Genomic DNA, 17,842 nt, shown 5'->3' with positions numbered 1-17,842 from the left:
TACACATCACACGGACCTAGTCCGTACCAAGTGCTGTCTTCCTCTACAATTAGAAGTTGTTTAAGTAAATGCAAAGAAACAGAAAATGATTTTTTTTAATTAAAAAATAAGATGGGGGCGCCTGGGTGGCTCAGTCGGTTGAGCGTCTGACTTCAGCTCAGGTCGCGATCTCACAGTTTGTGAGTTCAAGCCCCGCATCGGGCTCTGTGCTGACATCTCAGAGCCTGGACCCTGCTTTGGATTCTGTGTCTCCCTCTCTCTCTCTCTCTCTCTCTCTCTGCCCCTTTCCTGCTCACACTCTGTCTCTCAACAATAAATAAATGTTAAAAAAAATTTTTTTAAAGAAATAAAAAATAAAATGGGAGTGAATTGAGTGTAGAAGACTATGGGGGTCAGATTATAAAGTGTCTCATATGCCAAGCTTAAGAAGTGTGAACGTTACTGTGTCAATGGAGAGGTTTGGTAGCATTTTAAACAGCAAAGTAACACGATCCATTTATTATCTTGCTTGTTAGAGACTGTATGACTAGTTACAATCTGGCTGATAGAATATATGAAGCAGTGGTTGTGCCAGGCTCTGCTGATAGTACCCTCCCACCCCATCCTGGTTTCTTCCTTGCTGACAGAGCTCGCCTCCCACTTTGGAGACTGGAAATGCTCAGGAATCACTTTCCCAGCCTCCCTTGCTGGTAGAACGTGGATGGGCATGTGATCCTAATCCTAGCTAATGGGACCTGAAGGGGAGTCTGCTGGGAGAGTTTGAAAAGGTTTTCCTCTTCAGTAAAGAGATGCATCAGAAGAAATGCCTTGACTTTTTTCTAAATGCGGTCATGTTTGCATGCGATGCCTGGAGCTGCCACTGTGCAAAGGGAAAAGCCTGATACATCAGGCATAGTAGAGCAGAAAGATGCAAGTGATGACATCACAGAGCCACATAGAACCACATTCCCTCCAGAGATAACAGGTGTTTTTTCTCTAAGCCACTTGCATTGGGATATTCTGTGACTTGTACCCTAAAGCATCTCAACTGATGGAAGCATTAATAAATCGCCAACACAATGTGATATTACAGAAGATATTTTAAAAAAACATTCTTCCTTCAGATATTAATTTGAAATAAATGAGCCTCTTAAAATTGCAAGTAGTTAGCTACCATATTAACTGTTCCTTGAACATTTTGGGTGCTCAAGCAAAAAACTGCAGAACTTGGTGGTTACTTGTCTTCATACTTCTCTACCTAAAATGATTTTTTTTTCTCGTTTCCTTCTCTCACCTGTGCACTTCCCCTAACAAACACTGAAAAGTTTCTCCCAGTTTTTCCACTAGGCAACTATTCTCTTTTCATGAAGGTCTCTCTGTAATGAAATCATGGCAGTCAAAACACGTTATGTAAGAAGAACCTCAGCATTTTGTGAACAAAAGAATTGTAAGTTCCAGTGCTTCAGGCAGCAATATAGAATCCTAAAAATCTCAAGATATCTTACAAATCCTTTGTAGTAACCCAGTAGAGTTAAAAAAAAATTTTTTTTTTTTACGTTTTATTTATTTTTGAGAGACAGAGAGAGAGAGAGAGAGAGAGAGAGAGCCTGAGCAGGGGTGGGGCAGAGAGAGAGAGGGAGACACAGAATCTGAAGCAGGCTCCAGGCTCTGAGCTGTCAGCACAGAGCCCCCATGTGGGGCTCGAACTCGCAGACCGCAGATCATGGCCTGAGCTGAAGTTGTGTGGTTAACCGACTGAGGACACCCAGGCGCCCCCCATTCTAACTTCTTATATCCAGTAGCTGGCAAAGTTTCAGCAATTCCTTCTGGTTCCATCGGAAGGAAAACCCATTTCTGAAAGAAACGTTGGGGTCCTCCAGCTACCGCAGATTCCTTCCTTCCTTGCAGGGATATTTACTGAGGACCTATCAATTGTTGGCATCGAGATGTAATCGATCCAACCTTTATTCTCGTGTTGCTTACAGTATTTCCGGGAACTCGTGACTTTCCCACATACAAACAACTTTGAAAAAGCAAGTGAGAAAAGTCATAGCTGGAGCTGTCAGGTACAGACGGGGCGAAGGGAGGAAGGTGGCTGGCCGCGCTGGGTTGGATGCGTTTGTCTCCCATTCACTTCCGTGCGCTGCTGCCCGAGCGCTGGCCGGGGCTGGCAGCGAGACACCTCCCTCCCGGCCCTGCAGGTGCGGTACCCCGCCCCCCCCCCCCGCCCCGAGCGCTCGGGGGATCAGCCCTGCGCGGTCTAGTGCGCCGCGAGCCGTCCCGGGAGGCCGCGGCCGGCCGGGCTCCCCGCGGGCACCTGGCGCGGGAAGACTGAGGCCGCGCGGGGTGGGAGCCGCACCTGCCGCCGCGCGGGGGGCGGGAGCCAGGTGGCCCCGGCGCCGAGCAGGAAGTGGCTCCGGCGCGGCCGGGGCGCGGCCTCGGCAGGGCGCGCCCCCTCCGCGGTGCCTGGCGGAGCGGCGGGGCCGGGAGCGGCCGGAGCCCGAGCCCGAGCGCCGGGAGCGAGCCCCAATGGCCGCCGCCTCGGCTGCCGTGGACGAGCTGTCCCGGAACTTCACGTACGGGGCGCTGGGCGCCGGCAACGGCTCCCTGTCGGGTGCGTGGTACCGCAGGAACCAGGTAAGGGCCGGCCGGGCCCGTCGCCCGGTGGGGACACGGGCGGGGCCGCCCGCCTGCCGGCTCTCAAAGGACACCGGGCTGTAATGTTGCCAGCCGTTCACTTAACTGCCCCTGATTGGGGAGAGCGCGGGCGCCCCCGCCGTCTTCCCCCGGGGCGTCGGTCCCTGGGACGGGGGCGCAAAGGTCCGTGGCTGTGACCTCCGCGGGGTCAGTCCTGAGCCTCTCGGTCCCGAACACTCCCGCCCCTCCAGCCTGAATCCGCCTTCTCCAGGAAGGATTCTAGGAGTGTGGGGTGAATCTCTTTCCACCCATAATCCACCCCCCTCCCAGGATCATTTTACAGTTAAAAAAATAATAATAAGTGACACTCCATTCTCAGAAGCAGGGAGCTCATGAAGGGCAACCAAATGTCACCTCCGTGCAGATGCTCTGCGTGCATGTGTGTCCCCACAGTCTCAGCACACAGCTTTTCCATTTCCGTGCAAAGAACACCGGTATTCTCGGGTTGCAGTTGCAAGACTCCCTCCTGTCTCACCGGAGTATTACTGGGAAAACATCGTCGGCCTAAACAAGGCCAGTTTATGCTGGAAACATACATTGAACGAGATCAAAAGGGATTGGAGCTTTTCCTTTCTTTCTGGCTTGGTTTAAGATCAGAAACACAGTTCTGGCGAGCCCATCCTCTAGCCGTGTTCATATTCTTTCAAGTGGGGGCCCGTGATCTTGATGTAGTGGATCCCAGGCTTCCACCTGTGATCATAAGTGTGTTTTGTCTTGTTCTTTAACAAATCCGTGGGCCTTCTTATTTTACAACAATGTAATCAAACTGGTTGTTACTCTTGGTCTAAATCATGTTTTCATCAATAATAATAGGCCTAGCATTCCTTTTATGCTGGAAAAGCGTTTTGAATATGCATTTCTAAAATGTTAAAATTTTGTTTTCAGAAATTTAACACAGATGATTACTTATATAAAGACAAAATAAGCATGTTCACCCTACTAGTTTTCAACAAAGAGGAGAGTTATTTGCTTTAAATCTGTTTTACTGCAAAACATCCTAAAGTAGGAAAAATGAGGGGACTTTGAGCCTCTTTGTATGTAACCTTTTGGACCTCTTCCTTCACAGGAGTTACAAAAAAAAGAATTGCTTTTTATGGGAAGCTCTTTGAGTCTGTTAAACGATGCTTATGCTCGTATAGATTATAAGCATGTTACAATGTGCTTGTGCTAGAAGTACTCCCAGTAAAGGTTTAAGAATGGACTGTTTTTCCTTTGGTAAAGAAATTAGAGGGTCAGTAGTTGTGACCTACAATGGCATCATCCAGAACAGGAAAAAAACATTGTTTTCACAGTGGAAACCCCTGTAATCAGTTTTCTTTGATGTTTCCTGGAATTCAATATTGTCTTGGCTCTCTAACATCAACCACGTTACCACGTGACATAAATGTGAGGCCTTAACTTTATGTTTGCAAGGTCTAACTTGCCATTGACAGTATATATTTGTACAGGTTTAAAAGGGTGTATCTAGGCTATGTTCATTGAAATTACTCAGCTGACATCTAAACTATAGCTCGTTTGAGGTAAGATTGTATCAACTTTTCCCATTATTGTATAAATTTAGGCCATCTTTTAAGGCTTACAGGACTGTGAAAATTGATTTTTTAAAATCCATTCAGCAAACATATTATTGAGTGCCTCCAGTGCTGGCCAGGTCAAGTAAAGATAAAATGGAGTCTTTTTTTTTTTTTTTTTTTTCTTTTCTTTCTTGACATAGTTGAATGTAGATGACTGGAAATGGGGGTGGTTCCAGAAAAACAAAGTGTGAGATACAAGTTTAAGACGCTCCCACTCAGAATTAGCTTTGGTTGCTGGATAGTCAGGGTTTAATCAATTTTACCACAACTAAACTATTTGATGACAGTGTCTATTCGCCAACAGCTCAGTCTCTCTCTGTCTTTCCAAGTGATAACCATCAGACTGATAAATTAACCTTCCTCATAGAAAAAGACCAACACTTTCACATAACAGATGAATATTTAACAGTGGTCTCTTAGCATCAGTGTTGTCCAAGGCAAAAACGTGAGTGCTTCTAGAGGAGGAAATCTCAAAGCAGGTAGAAAGTAGCAGTTCAGTGGGGAAAATGTTTTGGGGAACCAGAGAAGTGAGGTCTTTGCCCCTTTTTTGGTCACTCAGGAGTCTACCTATGAAAGTACAGATGCAATAGAATTCTGTAAAGGTATTTTCTTCCTGTTCGACCCACAAGTTTTCAGTATAAAAGGTAATATTTCTAAGATGGTTATTGAGCCCCCTGCTTTGTACAAAACACTGTAGTCTTCAGATCCAAACCCTTCCTTCTAGGAGTGTTGCTAGGTGCTTGGAGAAATGAACTATGCAGGTAACTCCAAAAGCAGGCAGCATGCTTTAAGTGTCACATGAGTGATACAAAGTCCTAAAGAAATTCGGAGCAAGGTGGCTTTTCGTAGGGGCCATCAGGGGTATTTTGTGGAAGGGTGGTATTTAAGCTGGGCACTTAAGGGTGGACAGAGTTTCACTGATGGAAATGTACAGGTGGAAGTCATTCCAAGAGAGGAAAAGTCTGGGGACCAAGGACAGACCATGAGGCCGGGTCAGGTGTCTTTTTGAATATTTTTGTACCTAGTGTACAAGTCAGTAGCCATTCTGGTTGCAGTGGAGCATGGAGACTGTAAGGTGGAAATACAATTTGGGGTCTTAAATATGGCCATGGATTGCCTTGAAGGACTGGTTAAGAAATCTGGACTTTGTAGACAATGGGGAGCCATCGAAGGCTTTTTGAGCAAGGAGTGTGAGAATCAAAGCAAATTAAATAAAAGGAATTTAAGGCTAGCAGGATGCAGAGGCCTCAAATTGGCTAAATCCAGCCCACAGATGTGTCTTGTTTGACCGGCAGAGAGGCTTTAAAAAATGTTTAATACATTGCCAGCCTTAAAAGCAAGTCGATTGTATATGAAGTTTCAAGTTTCAGTGATCTCTTTAAATGTTAGAAGTTCTAGCAGCACTTGGCCCTTTTCCCCACCTGTCCCACAAGCTAACTGCGCGTTGAAGTTCACAGTTTAGAGCAGCTGTGCTCCCCACCTAAGACCCTCCCTTTGCTCTCATCTCTTTTACCTACTGGCCCCCGTAGGCATTTATTTTGCAACCAGTGTTAGAGGCTGTAGTCTAGTCTCTGCTGTGAACTAGAGAGTGTGGTTAGGCAAGTAACTCTGGGCTTCAGTTTCCTTTCCAGTAAAACGAGGGTTGGAATAAAAGATCTCCAGTCTCCCTTTTGCTATCTGATTGATTAAGTAGTGCCAAACCAGAAAGGTTATGGAAGGAATGGACAGAAAGGATGGATGTAGGAAATATTGTGAAGGAGGGGTTTTGACCCTGGTTCTTAAAGTTTAAGCATGTTGCTAAGTATCTAAATTCACAAGGACATTGTCAAAAAGGTTTATTCTGCATAGGGTGAAATGAAAATTCAGAATTTTTTATGTCCTTTATTTGCACTTTTAATTTTCAATGGCTTGAATTTTTAAAGTCAACATATTTAAAGGAAAATTGATACGACTTGGCAGAGAAAAGGCAAAACCAAGAGACTGACATTTGTTATGCATTTACTATGTAACACTTTATAGCTGTTATCTCAGTGGAGCCCCCCAATAACCTCGTAAGGTACAGATTATCTTCTCTGTTCATGTAAGGAAACTTGTGTTAAATAATTTGCCTCTAGATCTTACAACAAGTAGGTCTAACTACAAGCTATTCTTATTCCTTGCCTGAAGGCCATTGCTTAGAAACTAAGGCTTGAAAAGAATGTGGTGTTAAGAGGAAAAATGAGGGGGGAATGAATAGGGCTTGTTTCATTGCACCAAAGAAAAATCACATTGAGTTTTATGTTACCCTTTTATTAATTTTGCTTTGCTACCATCTATTTCTTTTCTGCTGGTAGCTCACCTGGCTATCTCTTAAAGAAAGAAAAGTGCCCAAACTTATAAATAACCAAAGGACTGGGTAGAGGTTGCTGGTCCTTTCCATTTCCTTCCCAAGAAAAATCCCTTTTTTGTTTTGTTTATGTTTATTGGGGTTTGGTTTTTGTTTTTTGTTTTTTTGCCTTTCTTATATATCCAATGTGGCATTTTCCCATTACCAGGTTTTCTGTGAGATGCATGTATTATGGGGCAGCAAGAGGAAGGAAGAAGCAGGTTACCTCAAAGCAACTATATCGAAGCTTTCGTAAAAAAAAAAAAAAGTCATCATCATCATCATCATCATCATCCCATGGTTTTGTTAGAGGAAGAGTCTTTTTTTTTTTTTTTTTTAATAAAATTTTTTTTTTTCAACATTTTTTATTTATTTTTGGGACAGAGAGAGACAGAGCATGAACGGGGGAGGGGCAGAGAGAGAGGAAGACACAGAATCGGAAACAGGCTCCAGGCTCCGAGCCATCAGCCCAGAGCCTGACGCGGGGCTCGAACTCACAGACCGCGAGATCGTGACCTGGCTGAAGTCGGACGCTTAACCGACTGCGCCACCCAGGCGCCCCAGAGGAAGAGTCTTAATGCCTCTGTGAATTTGGCAGACAAGATGTTTACATTTCAATCTACCTGATATCCTCCTTATGGCTTGATTTATACTAACTAGTTATAATATTTGTATTGATGCAATCAACAAAATTCAGGCTATGGGAAACTTTGTCATTTTATAGGTTTAAATGGTTCCATTTCTTCAAAAATCATTTTTACAACAAAAAAAAAAGGGAGAGAATGGATAGAGGAGCTGTAGATTAAAATAGACCTAAAAAAATAAAAAATAAAAATTAAATTAAATAAAATAGGCCTAAAAACCCTATCTGAAAAAGGATGCACCTTGGGTGATAAAACTAAAGGGAAGGCAAGACAATGATTGCAGTAAAGTCAGGCCAGTGGTTCCTTGTGGGAAGGGAAAGGGTTGTGATGGGGTGAGGCAAAGGGAGGGCTCTGGGTGTGTGCCCAATTTCTGTGTTTTGATCTGGATGGTGTTATAAGAGTGTTTACCTTATAATAATTCATTCAAGTAATTTATTCATCTCTGTCATTCTCTCTGTGGTTGCCTGTATCCTACAATTTTTTTAAGTTTAAAAAATAATGTTAGCATTGCTACAGCTGTTCAACTTACATGCTTTTTACCCAGGTAGACAATGGTATACCATATACACCCGGTGGGAAGTGGTATGCCATTGCCACTTTGCTTAAACAAACAACTGAGAATTATTTAGGCAGTTTCTTTTTAAGATGTTGATGATTGTTCAAGTTGGCGTTTGAGAGCTTACCATGGAAGGGATGATATTCCCCTAAACTGTCCTTTTTGGTTTTGTATAGTGCAGTTTTAAAAGCTCAGTCTTTTTACCAGAGGTGTTGGCAAGTTTCCTAATTTCTCCAAATCTTGGCTTTCTCTATTGGAATGGTAATAACAGTATGCCACATACTTTCTATGGTTGATATAGGAATAAGAAAAGATGATGTATGAGGGCGCCTGAGTGGCTCAGTCAGTTAAGCACCTGACTTCGGTTCAGGTTATGATCTCACGGTTCGTGAGTTCGAGCCCCATGTCAGGCTCTGTGCTGACAGCTCAGAGCCTGCAGCCTGCTTCGGATTCTGTGTCTCCTTCGCTCTCTGCCCCTCCCCTGCTCATGCTCTGTCTCTCTCTGTCTCAAAAATAAACACTAAAAAAAAATTTTTTTTAAAAGAAAAGCTAGTGAATGTCCAGAAGTTAGCAAAGTGCCAGGCACAGAGAAAGTACTCAAATACTGGCTATTATTACTAGTCGTATTACAGTCAACCTATATTATAGGAAATGCCATGAAATATATATTTCTAATAATTAGCAATTGTTGGACTTAGTTCCTTGTAAATGGAAAGAAATAAGAGAAATCATACTAGGTGTTTGAGGTAACTTTTCTTTCTTTAATCTAAAACCACTGACTTCTCTATCCAGTGCCTTCCTCATTCCCTCTGGTGTTTGCTGCCCCTTCACTCTCCAAACGTATTCACATTCCAGAACACTTCCTAATTGCAGTAATTTCCTAACTGGAACGCTTGGTATCTTGAAGCACTAAGGCAAGGATTCTTCCTATGGCTTCGGCCACTTTCCAGACTCCTGGGCTGGGGAGATGGCTGTGTAGCACTGGGAACAGTGACAGACGTGTTTGGTGGCAGCAGTGTGGTCACAGTACCAGACACTGATCGTAGTTTAAGCAGAAGGACCAGCACTCCCAACCTGGGAGGGACTGTTAATGTTGAGACTTCCGTGCCATTTATTTTAGCTTGGGTGTGCTTGTTTATTTGTTTTCTCCCAAAGACCCAACATTATTCCGTTTGCACCTCTTGATAATTCATCTCCCACTGTGTTCCAGATAAACCTACCTTTTCCATGAAGTAAAGCTCATTGCCCAGTCTTTCCTGGTCCACAGAATGTCCTGATTGCCTGGAAGCTGGAAGGTAATAGTCCACATCCCCTCACATAGTTCCCTGCCTGTACTTTCTCTTGTCACTTGCCCAGCCCTTGGTCATTCTTGGCATGGCCTCCTGTCATCTTTGGCACAGTCAGGAGGTACAGACTATTCCCTTATATAAATACAAGCTAACATATGCTTCGTCCTGAGCGCCGCACCTCAGCAAGGATTGTGTTTGTCCTGGCCTGACCCCTTCAGAGACCCTGGCCTTGACAGGTCATTCCTACAATGAGAGTCCTGCTGCTTGCCTGCAGTCTCACACTGGTTTCCTAAATCACCCACCTCTCCTTCTGTGTACCCCTCCAACTGGTTTCTTCTTGGAGTAACTTGGACCACTGGCCTTTAGTTCTGTCTTCTAGCTTAGCTTAGCTTCCCTACCAAGAATGTTTTGTAATTAAGAGACCTTAGTTTGCAAGTCACAGAAAACCTGACATTAACTGCTTAAGTAAAGGAAAATTGATCAGCTTAACATGAAAGTCCAGAAGAACTCCGGGTCCACCTAAGCCTTGACCCAGAGGCTCTAAAAACATGGTGAAGGCTCAGTATCTCACTGTACTCTTCAACTTTTGTTCCTTTGTTCCTTTTGTTCCTTTTGTTCAACTTTTGTTCCTAGAGTTTGTTGGTTCCACTTTTAGAAGATTTGCCCCACTAGCCCACATTCTCCCTTCCACTTCCAGGAGGGGAAGCTTGACTTTCTCAACCGATGAAAATAAATGGGCTTTAGTCTGACTGGATGAGGTTAGGTCCATGGCCTTTCCCATGCCAGTCACCAAAGCTAGAGTTACTGGGCTTGGTGTCCCCGAAGAATGTGGGAAGGACTGGCTGCGAGAGGGGTCCTGTAACCAAGAAAAGGAGTTACTATATGGCCCTAACAACAGTGTCCTCCTGAGGATTATGGTCTTCTTGGGCAACTCTCAAGCTAACACCCTTTGCAACTCATCTAGGACCTTCCTTTTCTGTATCCTGTCTCACATGAGCAGCCCCCAAAAAGTTGCCTCCTATTTAGCCTGCTTGTCTTTGTGGGTGAGACCTGACTAGTATAATCTCCTTAGAAGCTTAGATTATAAGATCAATTTCTAAAATATTTTTATTAGCACAAGGTCTAAGTGGTGGCTTACTTCACCCCTCACACACCTTCAAAAAAAAATCTACAAAGGCCCCCTCTCTTTCCTATTGATGGAAAAGTCAAAGGGAATCATTTGGCAAAGGTAGTGTACCTTGCTTAGTCTCTATCTTGACTCTACCTGCTTAGAAATTTCTTTACCATCAGCAATCACCTCTTCAGTAAGTTGGAAACTCCTAAAAGTTTAGTGGATTTAGGTGAAAAAAGGTATGGTATATGAAGGCAATACTGTGTGCAATCCTAGAAGCCAGGTTAGCATTTCTAATATCTCATTCGAGTTTGGTGTTAATCCTGTGAATTTTGGGTTTTTTTAAAATTTCTTCTTCAGTCTCTGGACTTGTAGATGGCTGATTGTTCCAGGGCTGTTAGGGACATAACTTTGTGTTCCCTGTTGTCACAGCCCATATTGAGCTTGATCAGCTAATCAACAAATGAGAGCCTAAAATGCAGTCAGTATTCCACTCCATAAAAATCACATGCAAAGAGCCCTTCTTAACAAAGCAGTGTTGGACAGTGATGTCAAAGAAATCAGAAAACATGGACCATGTCCTCAAAATGTAGACATATATATGATGTATCATATGTGTGTGTGTGTGTGTGTGTGTATTTTGTGTGTGTGTGTACGTGTTTATGAGAGAGAAAGAGGGAGAGGGTCAGGGAGAGGGAGAGACTGTTTTATCATTACTTGATAAACATTTGAAGGGTGGTGTGAAACTACCCCTTGCTTATACTATCTGATGGACTGTTTACATTAAGCTTCTAGACTAACATAGTACAGGTATGTATTTGTAAATAAAAGAGCCAAACAGAAGAGGAAATACTATCATATACCTTTAGATATGGCTCTCTGAGTCACAGCAGTGGAAAAGTTGAGTGGTTCTTTGTGAGCAAGGTACAAACAGACCTCATATTATAAGCAGCTGCCACAGCCATAAAGTAGAGAAGAATTGTGAGTTATATGTAGAATGTTTTATTAATCTTTGGAACTACATTTGGAGACCCAAATCATAGTCACTATCATTGGCCCGGAATGAGGAGCTTGGGGATAGGGGAAATTATCTTGGCTGTGAGGAGTGGCCCTTTAGAGGTGATGAAACGTGCAAGTCACGGTGCCTAAGAGGTGTAGAAAATTTGAACTTGATTCCTGCCTTCTGTCAGGAAGATTTGGTGTGGTGGGTGGTAAGGGCCACAGAAGTCTCTGGCAGAAGTCTGTCAGAGAATGGCGATGTCGTTATTTCTCCCTCATATTGAGGCAGAAATTCCCCCGGTGGCTGATGCCTGACTAGACGACAGAGTTCAGTCTCCAGGAGGATGGAACTGACCAAACACAGAGTTCGAGGCAAGCCAAAGGCCTTTTGCTCTTCAGAAGGACAGGTACCCCAGAAACTCAGACAGGTGTGGAGGAAGGAGTTATAACTATGGGAGCTCTCAGGTTCCCAGCTTTAGGGTGGAAAGCCTCTTCCACACCCTAGGCTGGCCCCGCAAAAGGCAGACTGCAATCTTGCTTCTTTGAAGACAAGGGATTACAGAGTTTTGAAATTATTATTATGAATGTGTCCTTGCAAAATTTGAAAGTTATGGGACCTTATATCTGTCTGGATGGAAACAGTAGCATTCTTTGTGTTCAGCATGTCTGACTTTGTTTCAAAGATTCCCTTCCCAACCTTATATGAGGTTGATTTGTTTTATAATGGAACCAAGTTTAAGACTTCCTGAATTGGTATCTCACCTCTCTTGACTATTGTTGCTCTCCTTTTAAGAAAGTGTTAAAAGCACCCAAAGCACCTTTGGGAAAACAAAATTTTCCTTTGGGAAAATTTATGGGAAAACAAAAATTATTTCCCATAAATTTTTTCTACTGTAGCTTAAATTTCTCTAAGGCAAAAAACATGATGGCTTCTTGGTAAGCTTAGGAAGGCTTATCCTTAATGGAGTTTGGTTTTTAAAAATAATGAATGTACAATTATGTAAGTAAATGTGTTCCCAAGGAAAAGACAAAATGTAATAGTTCTTAATTGTATGAGAAGGCAATATGTTGGGCTTTTTCTGCCTAGGTTTAAGGTTGATTACAAATTGGCATGGAACTGCTTGTAGGATAGCAACAATATACTGTGTTATGTAATGCACATCTATTCTTTTGGCTTTAAATCACCAGATTTGGATCCAATATCATGAGACTTTTTCAGGATAGAAAGGTAATAACCTTATAGCATACAATAACCAAGATAACAAATTATCTTGCCTGTTCATGCCTGAATATTTTTCTTTCTTTCTTTTTTTTTTTTCACATATGGGATTATAGTTTTAACTCAGTTTGGAGTATTGCAGACAACTCAATTATCTACAAGGGCAAAGGAAATTAGTGGTAAGAGCAGTCTAACCCATTCAGTAATCCAAAAAGCATTACATATTTCAGGTTGTCTCCAGTGTTTACCACTATGAATATGAAGATTGTTTCTTCCTGGCCCTATTGTGATTAACTCTCCCATTGTCCCTGCTTCTTCTCTGAATTCCTGAAGTAGTCTCCTGAATGGCCTTCCTGTTCTCTGGTCTTGCTCTGTGCCAGTCCATCCTCCACACTGCAGCCAGAATAAGTCTTCTGCTTTTTTTTTTTTTTTTTAATGTTTATGTATTTGTTCTGAGAGAGAGACAGAGAGTGTGAGAGGAGGAGGGACAGAGAGACACACACACAGAATTCAAAGCAGTCTCCAGGCTCTGAGCTGTCCGCACAGAGCCTGACATGGGGCTCGAATTCATGCACCGTGAGATCATGACATGAGCTGAAGTCAGACGCTTAACCGACTGAGCCACCCAGGTGCCCCAAGATGAGTCTTCTTAAAAGTAAAATCTGGGGGTGCCTGGGTGGCTCAGTCGGTTAAACGTCCAACTTCAGCCTAGGTCATGATCTCACGGTGTGTGAGTTCGAGCCCCACGTCAGGTTCTGTGCGGACAGCTCAGAGCCTGGAGCCTGCTTTGGATTCTGTGTCTCCCTTGCTCTCTGCCCTTCCCCCACTTGTGCTCTGGCTCTCTCTCTCTCTCTCTCAAAATAAATAAACTTAAAAAAAAAAAAAGGAAAATCTGGACCTATCCTCTAGTTTAGAGTCTTTTGTGCCATATATAACACCACCTACAGATTCATGGCACACAGCATCTCCTGCCTGCCTCTCCAGTCCAACTCTGCTGGCATCTTCGGCTGCAAGGCCCTTCAAGCACCCTGTTTACTGCAGACATAATTAAGTTAAAGATTTCGAGATAGGAAGATTGTCCTGGATTATCTAGATGGACCCTAATGCCATCTTTGTGTAAGAGGGAGGCATAGGGAGATTTCATACGAAAAAAAAGAGATGAGGTGGCCACAGAGATTGGAGTGGCAGAACCATAAAGCAATGATATGTCAGCAGCCATCAGAAACTGGGAAAGGCAAGATATGAATTTTCCTCTAGAGCCTTCAGAGGGAATGTAGCTCTGCCATCTTGGTTTCAGCCCAGTGAAATAGACTCTGGGCTTCTGGCCTCCAAAACTGTAAGAGAATGAATTTCTCTTGTTTTAAGCCACTACCAGGTTTGTGGTAATTTGTCATAGCAGCCACTTCTGTGGCTAATATACTCTCCAAAGTAGGCAGATTTGCACTCTCTGTCCCTTCTGTTTCCATAGCATCTATCGCTAGTACAGATTTCACAGGTGGTAGTCTGTTTGTAATTGGTGCTCTTTCTACTTCTTCTGAGCTCCTCGAGGGTACTTTGCATCCTCAGTTCCTGACATAGAACCTAATGTTCAGCAGTTGTTAAATAAACACCAAACAGACGCATGACTGAATGAATAGCACCACAGGTGAGCTTCCTCAAGCTGTCTGTCTCCCATATCTAGCAGCTTCTCTCCAATCACTTGCATGGCATGTCCTTTCCCTCTACATTGTGCGTTTTTCCCAGGCAGTGTCTACACGTGGTTTTAAGCTAAGTGATGGTTTTATTTTTCTCCATAATATCTTTCCTTGGTTCAGCCAGCTTGCTTTGTGTTTCTTGCTTTTCTTGCTAACATGCCTTCTTTTAACTCTTTTTAAATGAATCCATATTCCCTTTAATTTCATTGAATCTGTAAAGCAGTGATTTTTTTAAACTTCTTCGTTTGAAAATTTTCCAACTTCTAGAAAATTAAGAAGAGTGGATAATAAACACCACATGTCCTTCACCTGGAGATTCACCAGTTGTTAACATTGTGAAACATTTGTTCTCTGTGTGTATGTTTTGTACTTTATGTTATGATATGCCATTTGGAAGTAAGTTGTACACATTATGAGTCTTCATGCCTAATACTTAAGTATTACGAAGTATTGCGAAGAATTTGGGTATCCTCCTGTCCCTTTCTAACTGTTCTAGAGATGAGGTAGTTGTCTACCTGTTTACAACGTGCAAATGCAGAATGGCCCCAGCTCATTCCTGAGAGTTTCCCATGAGACACGGTGAACTGAACACCCATTTCTCAGACGCGTCATCCCTTTGTCAATTTGGGCCCTTAACGGTCATTCCTACAGGGATTAGTTGACCTAAATCACTCAACCTGTGGCATTTCCAGTACTAGAAACTGAATGTGTCATTTGCGCGTTCAGGCACATTTTACTGCCTGGAACGGGAGAGACAGCCTTACTCCAGCTGCAAGGTGAATATGACTATTGCAGTGTTCAAAACTAGCCCTGAAACTGTGGTTCTTTTGAACCACGCACTAGCTCCACTGGGTTCTGATTCTAAATTTATGTTTGAAGGCAAAGCCAGGAATATGTTTGAGTTCAAAGCCGGAACTGAGACAGACTATTACCAAGTCCATACACCCCTGTTATATCCCACCTCCATCTGGCCAAACCACCCCCACCCATGGATTAGAGGTCAACAACTTTATGCAAAATATCTGAAGAACCTTCTGGCACAAAAGGTAGGATAGAAGATAGTTCTTCCAGATAACACTGGAAAACATCACTGATCCTTATCAGTGCTGGTATTTTGAATTTCATTCCAGATAAATTCCTAGCTGTGGCTCCCACCATCTGTTTACCAAGACATCCTGGAAAAGTCAGGAATTGAGCTACGGTGGTGACAAGAGTGAGCACTGAACGAATTGAGGGCATGTTTCCGTGTGTCCAGCCCGTGCTTCTAACTGCATTATTAAGGGGCGGAGCAACCTTTCCCTTTGACTATTATCTTTGCTCTATTTTACTTGCACTGAGAGAAAGAAGCAGACTCTGATTTTAAGAGTGTAGTAAATTGACACTGACTAGCCAGAAGGTTACCTATTGCAGTCAGAAATAGTGATTCAGACATGAGCTGGGTGCCTTGCTGCCAAAGTTTGCCTGCTTCTAGCTGTGTGACTTTGCACAAGACACTTTCCTTCTCGGGCCCTCTGTTCTCTTTCCTGACCAGTCTCCAAATGAGTGAGGGGAGAAAGGGGGTCGGGGAGAGGAGATCTCAATTTCCAGTGATTCTAAAATGCTACAAAACATAACACTCTGAATAAAGTAATGATGTAAACTAGACACCTGTAATTTAAATGGCAAGTTTATAAGGGCCTGCTCACTATATGCAAATGATACTCCTGTTTGCAGACGAGGATTTTTTTTAATTTTTTAACATTTTTAATTCATTTTGAGAGAGAGCAAGCAGGGGAGGGGCAGAGAGAGAGGGAGACACAGAATCCGAAGCAGGCTCCAGGCTCTGAGCTGTCAGCACAGAGCCTGACTTGGGGCTCGAACCCACGAACCGTGAGATCATGACCTGAGCCGAAGTCGGACGCTTAACCGACTGAGCCACCCAGGCTCCCTGAAGATGAGGATTTTATAGCCATTAAAGCACATTTACCAGAGCCTCTAATTGCAAACAGCATTTAATTTTGGTTACTTCAAGTTACTGTATGTTCTTGAAGGTAATTCAATCATCTTATTTTAAAAACACTCCAGATTTGAAGTTTCCCTCCTTTCAATTAGGGACATTAATGAGGATTTACTGCATTACTATTATTTATAATTATGTGTGAAATGAACTTAATGAGTATGCAATTAACCTTAAATAATTAGGTAAAGTTTCCGAAAAATGAAGAATAAGATATGCCAGTTTTACTGAGTGTTATCAGGAAACTGTTTCAAACACCTGCTTTATACCTACATATTTCTTATTCTTTGCATAATATGCATTCACTATATTTTTAAAGTCAGCAAGCGGCTTTTTATTGTACACTGGTAGAAACTCTTAATTGTTGAAATCTGAGTTCCCGGGCAAGCTTGTGTTCTCACAAAAACTGTGTATTCAAACTCCAGTTGATTACAAAATATTCCCTTTGAGATCTTCCTAGGACCAAAGGCCAAAATGTACTATTTCTAGACAGTTTATAATCAGTTCAAACAGCATTTAATAAACAACTTCTTTGTGCCAGTTCCTATACTAGTCATTAGGATTACAGAAATGAGTTGATAAGTAAGTCACAGCTCTGCCCTCAAGGAACTTAGAGTCTAGAGAGGAAATGAGCTTGTACAAAATCATCACAGTACAGCCTAGTATATGTAGACATAGAAGTGTATAAAGACTACTCAAATCAGAGGAGGGAAGTCAGGAGACTGACCTAGAAGTCAGATCTGAGGAAATTATCCAGAATTCAGTTTACAGAGATAAAGAGTTGGAAAACATGATATTTTAGGAAACAAGGAGGATAGAATTTAAGAGTCTCACATGCTGGTAACAGGAGTTTCCATGTGGAGGGAATAGAACAAAAGGGGGATGACATTCAAAGAGAGGAGTGTTAAGAACTTAATTGGTGAAAGACAGGAGTCCTCAAATTGAGGAAGCATGAGTTCTAAGCAGAAAGTAATTCACATGCTGAAAAATGGTAGTGAAGCTGCTGAAAACCAATGACAAAGACAATCTTAAAAGCATCCTGAGAAAAATACCAGACTATCTGCAAAGGAGCGGCAATTAGGTTGACAACCTACTCCTCAACAGCAAGGGCTGGGAGACAACGGAATGATATTACCAGAGCACTGAATGAAGTAACTGTCAGCCTGTATTCCTGTACTCAAAAGGGAAAGATGACATAAAGATTTTTGCAGAATGAGAGAGAACTGGAATTCAAAGCTTTGACTGAAAGAGCTAATTAGGGCTCCTGGGTGGCTCAGTTGGTTAAGTGTCTAACTCTTGATTTTGACTCAGGTCATGATCTATCTCACAGTTATAGATGGAGTCTCGTGTTGGGATCTGTGCTGGGCATGGGAACTGCTTAAGATTCTCTCTCTGGCCCTCCAGCATGCACTCTTTCTCTCCATCTCTCTCTCTCTCTCTCTCTCTCTCTCTCTCTCTCTCTCTCTCTCTCAAGAAAGAGCTACTAAAGTTTTATTCAGGAAGGACATTGAACCCAAAATAAAAACTAAGATATGAGAATGCGATATCCAAAAAGTAGAAACAACCGAAATGCCCACCACCTGATGAATACATGAGTAAAATGTGGTATATTCTTACAATGGAATATTTCCTAGCCATACAAAGGAAAGATACATTCTCCATACCTGATACATGCTGATGCATGCTACAGCATAGTAAGCCTTGAAAGCAACATGCTAA

The 17,842-nt window shown here is 42.7% G+C and overlaps 1 protein-coding gene across 5 annotated transcripts in view; it reads left to right on the top strand.

Moving 5' to 3' along the window:
- Positions 1-1,650: 1,650 nt before the first annotated feature.
- The window catches only part of NIPAL2 (NIPA like domain containing 2), an 82,079-nt gene continuing 65,887 nt past the window's right edge, over positions 1,651-17,842 (top strand). The window contains exons 1-3 of one of the 5 annotated variants that reach the window (XM_058698686.1): positions 1,651-2,045; positions 9,026-9,110; positions 13,973-14,078. In XM_058698686.1, coding sequence (XP_058554669.1) covers positions 14,063-14,078 — 16 coding nt within the window. In that variant the 5' untranslated portion in view covers positions 1,651-2,045; positions 9,026-9,110; positions 13,973-14,062. Of the gene's footprint in view, positions 2,046-2,367; positions 2,617-9,025; positions 9,111-13,972; positions 14,079-17,842 lie in introns of those variants that run through there. The other 4 variants (XM_058698685.1, XM_058698681.1, XM_058698683.1 and 1 more) reach the window with 4 other exon arrangements.

Source organism: Neofelis nebulosa, chromosome 14 (assembly GCF_028018385.1).
Source record: "Neofelis nebulosa isolate mNeoNeb1 chromosome 14, mNeoNeb1.pri, whole genome shotgun sequence".
In the NCBI taxonomy this organism is placed as follows: Eukaryota; Metazoa; Chordata; class Mammalia; order Carnivora; family Felidae; genus Neofelis; species Neofelis nebulosa.
Note: the sequence above shows the minus strand (reverse complement) of the source record. Positions and strands in the feature narration are given on the sequence as shown.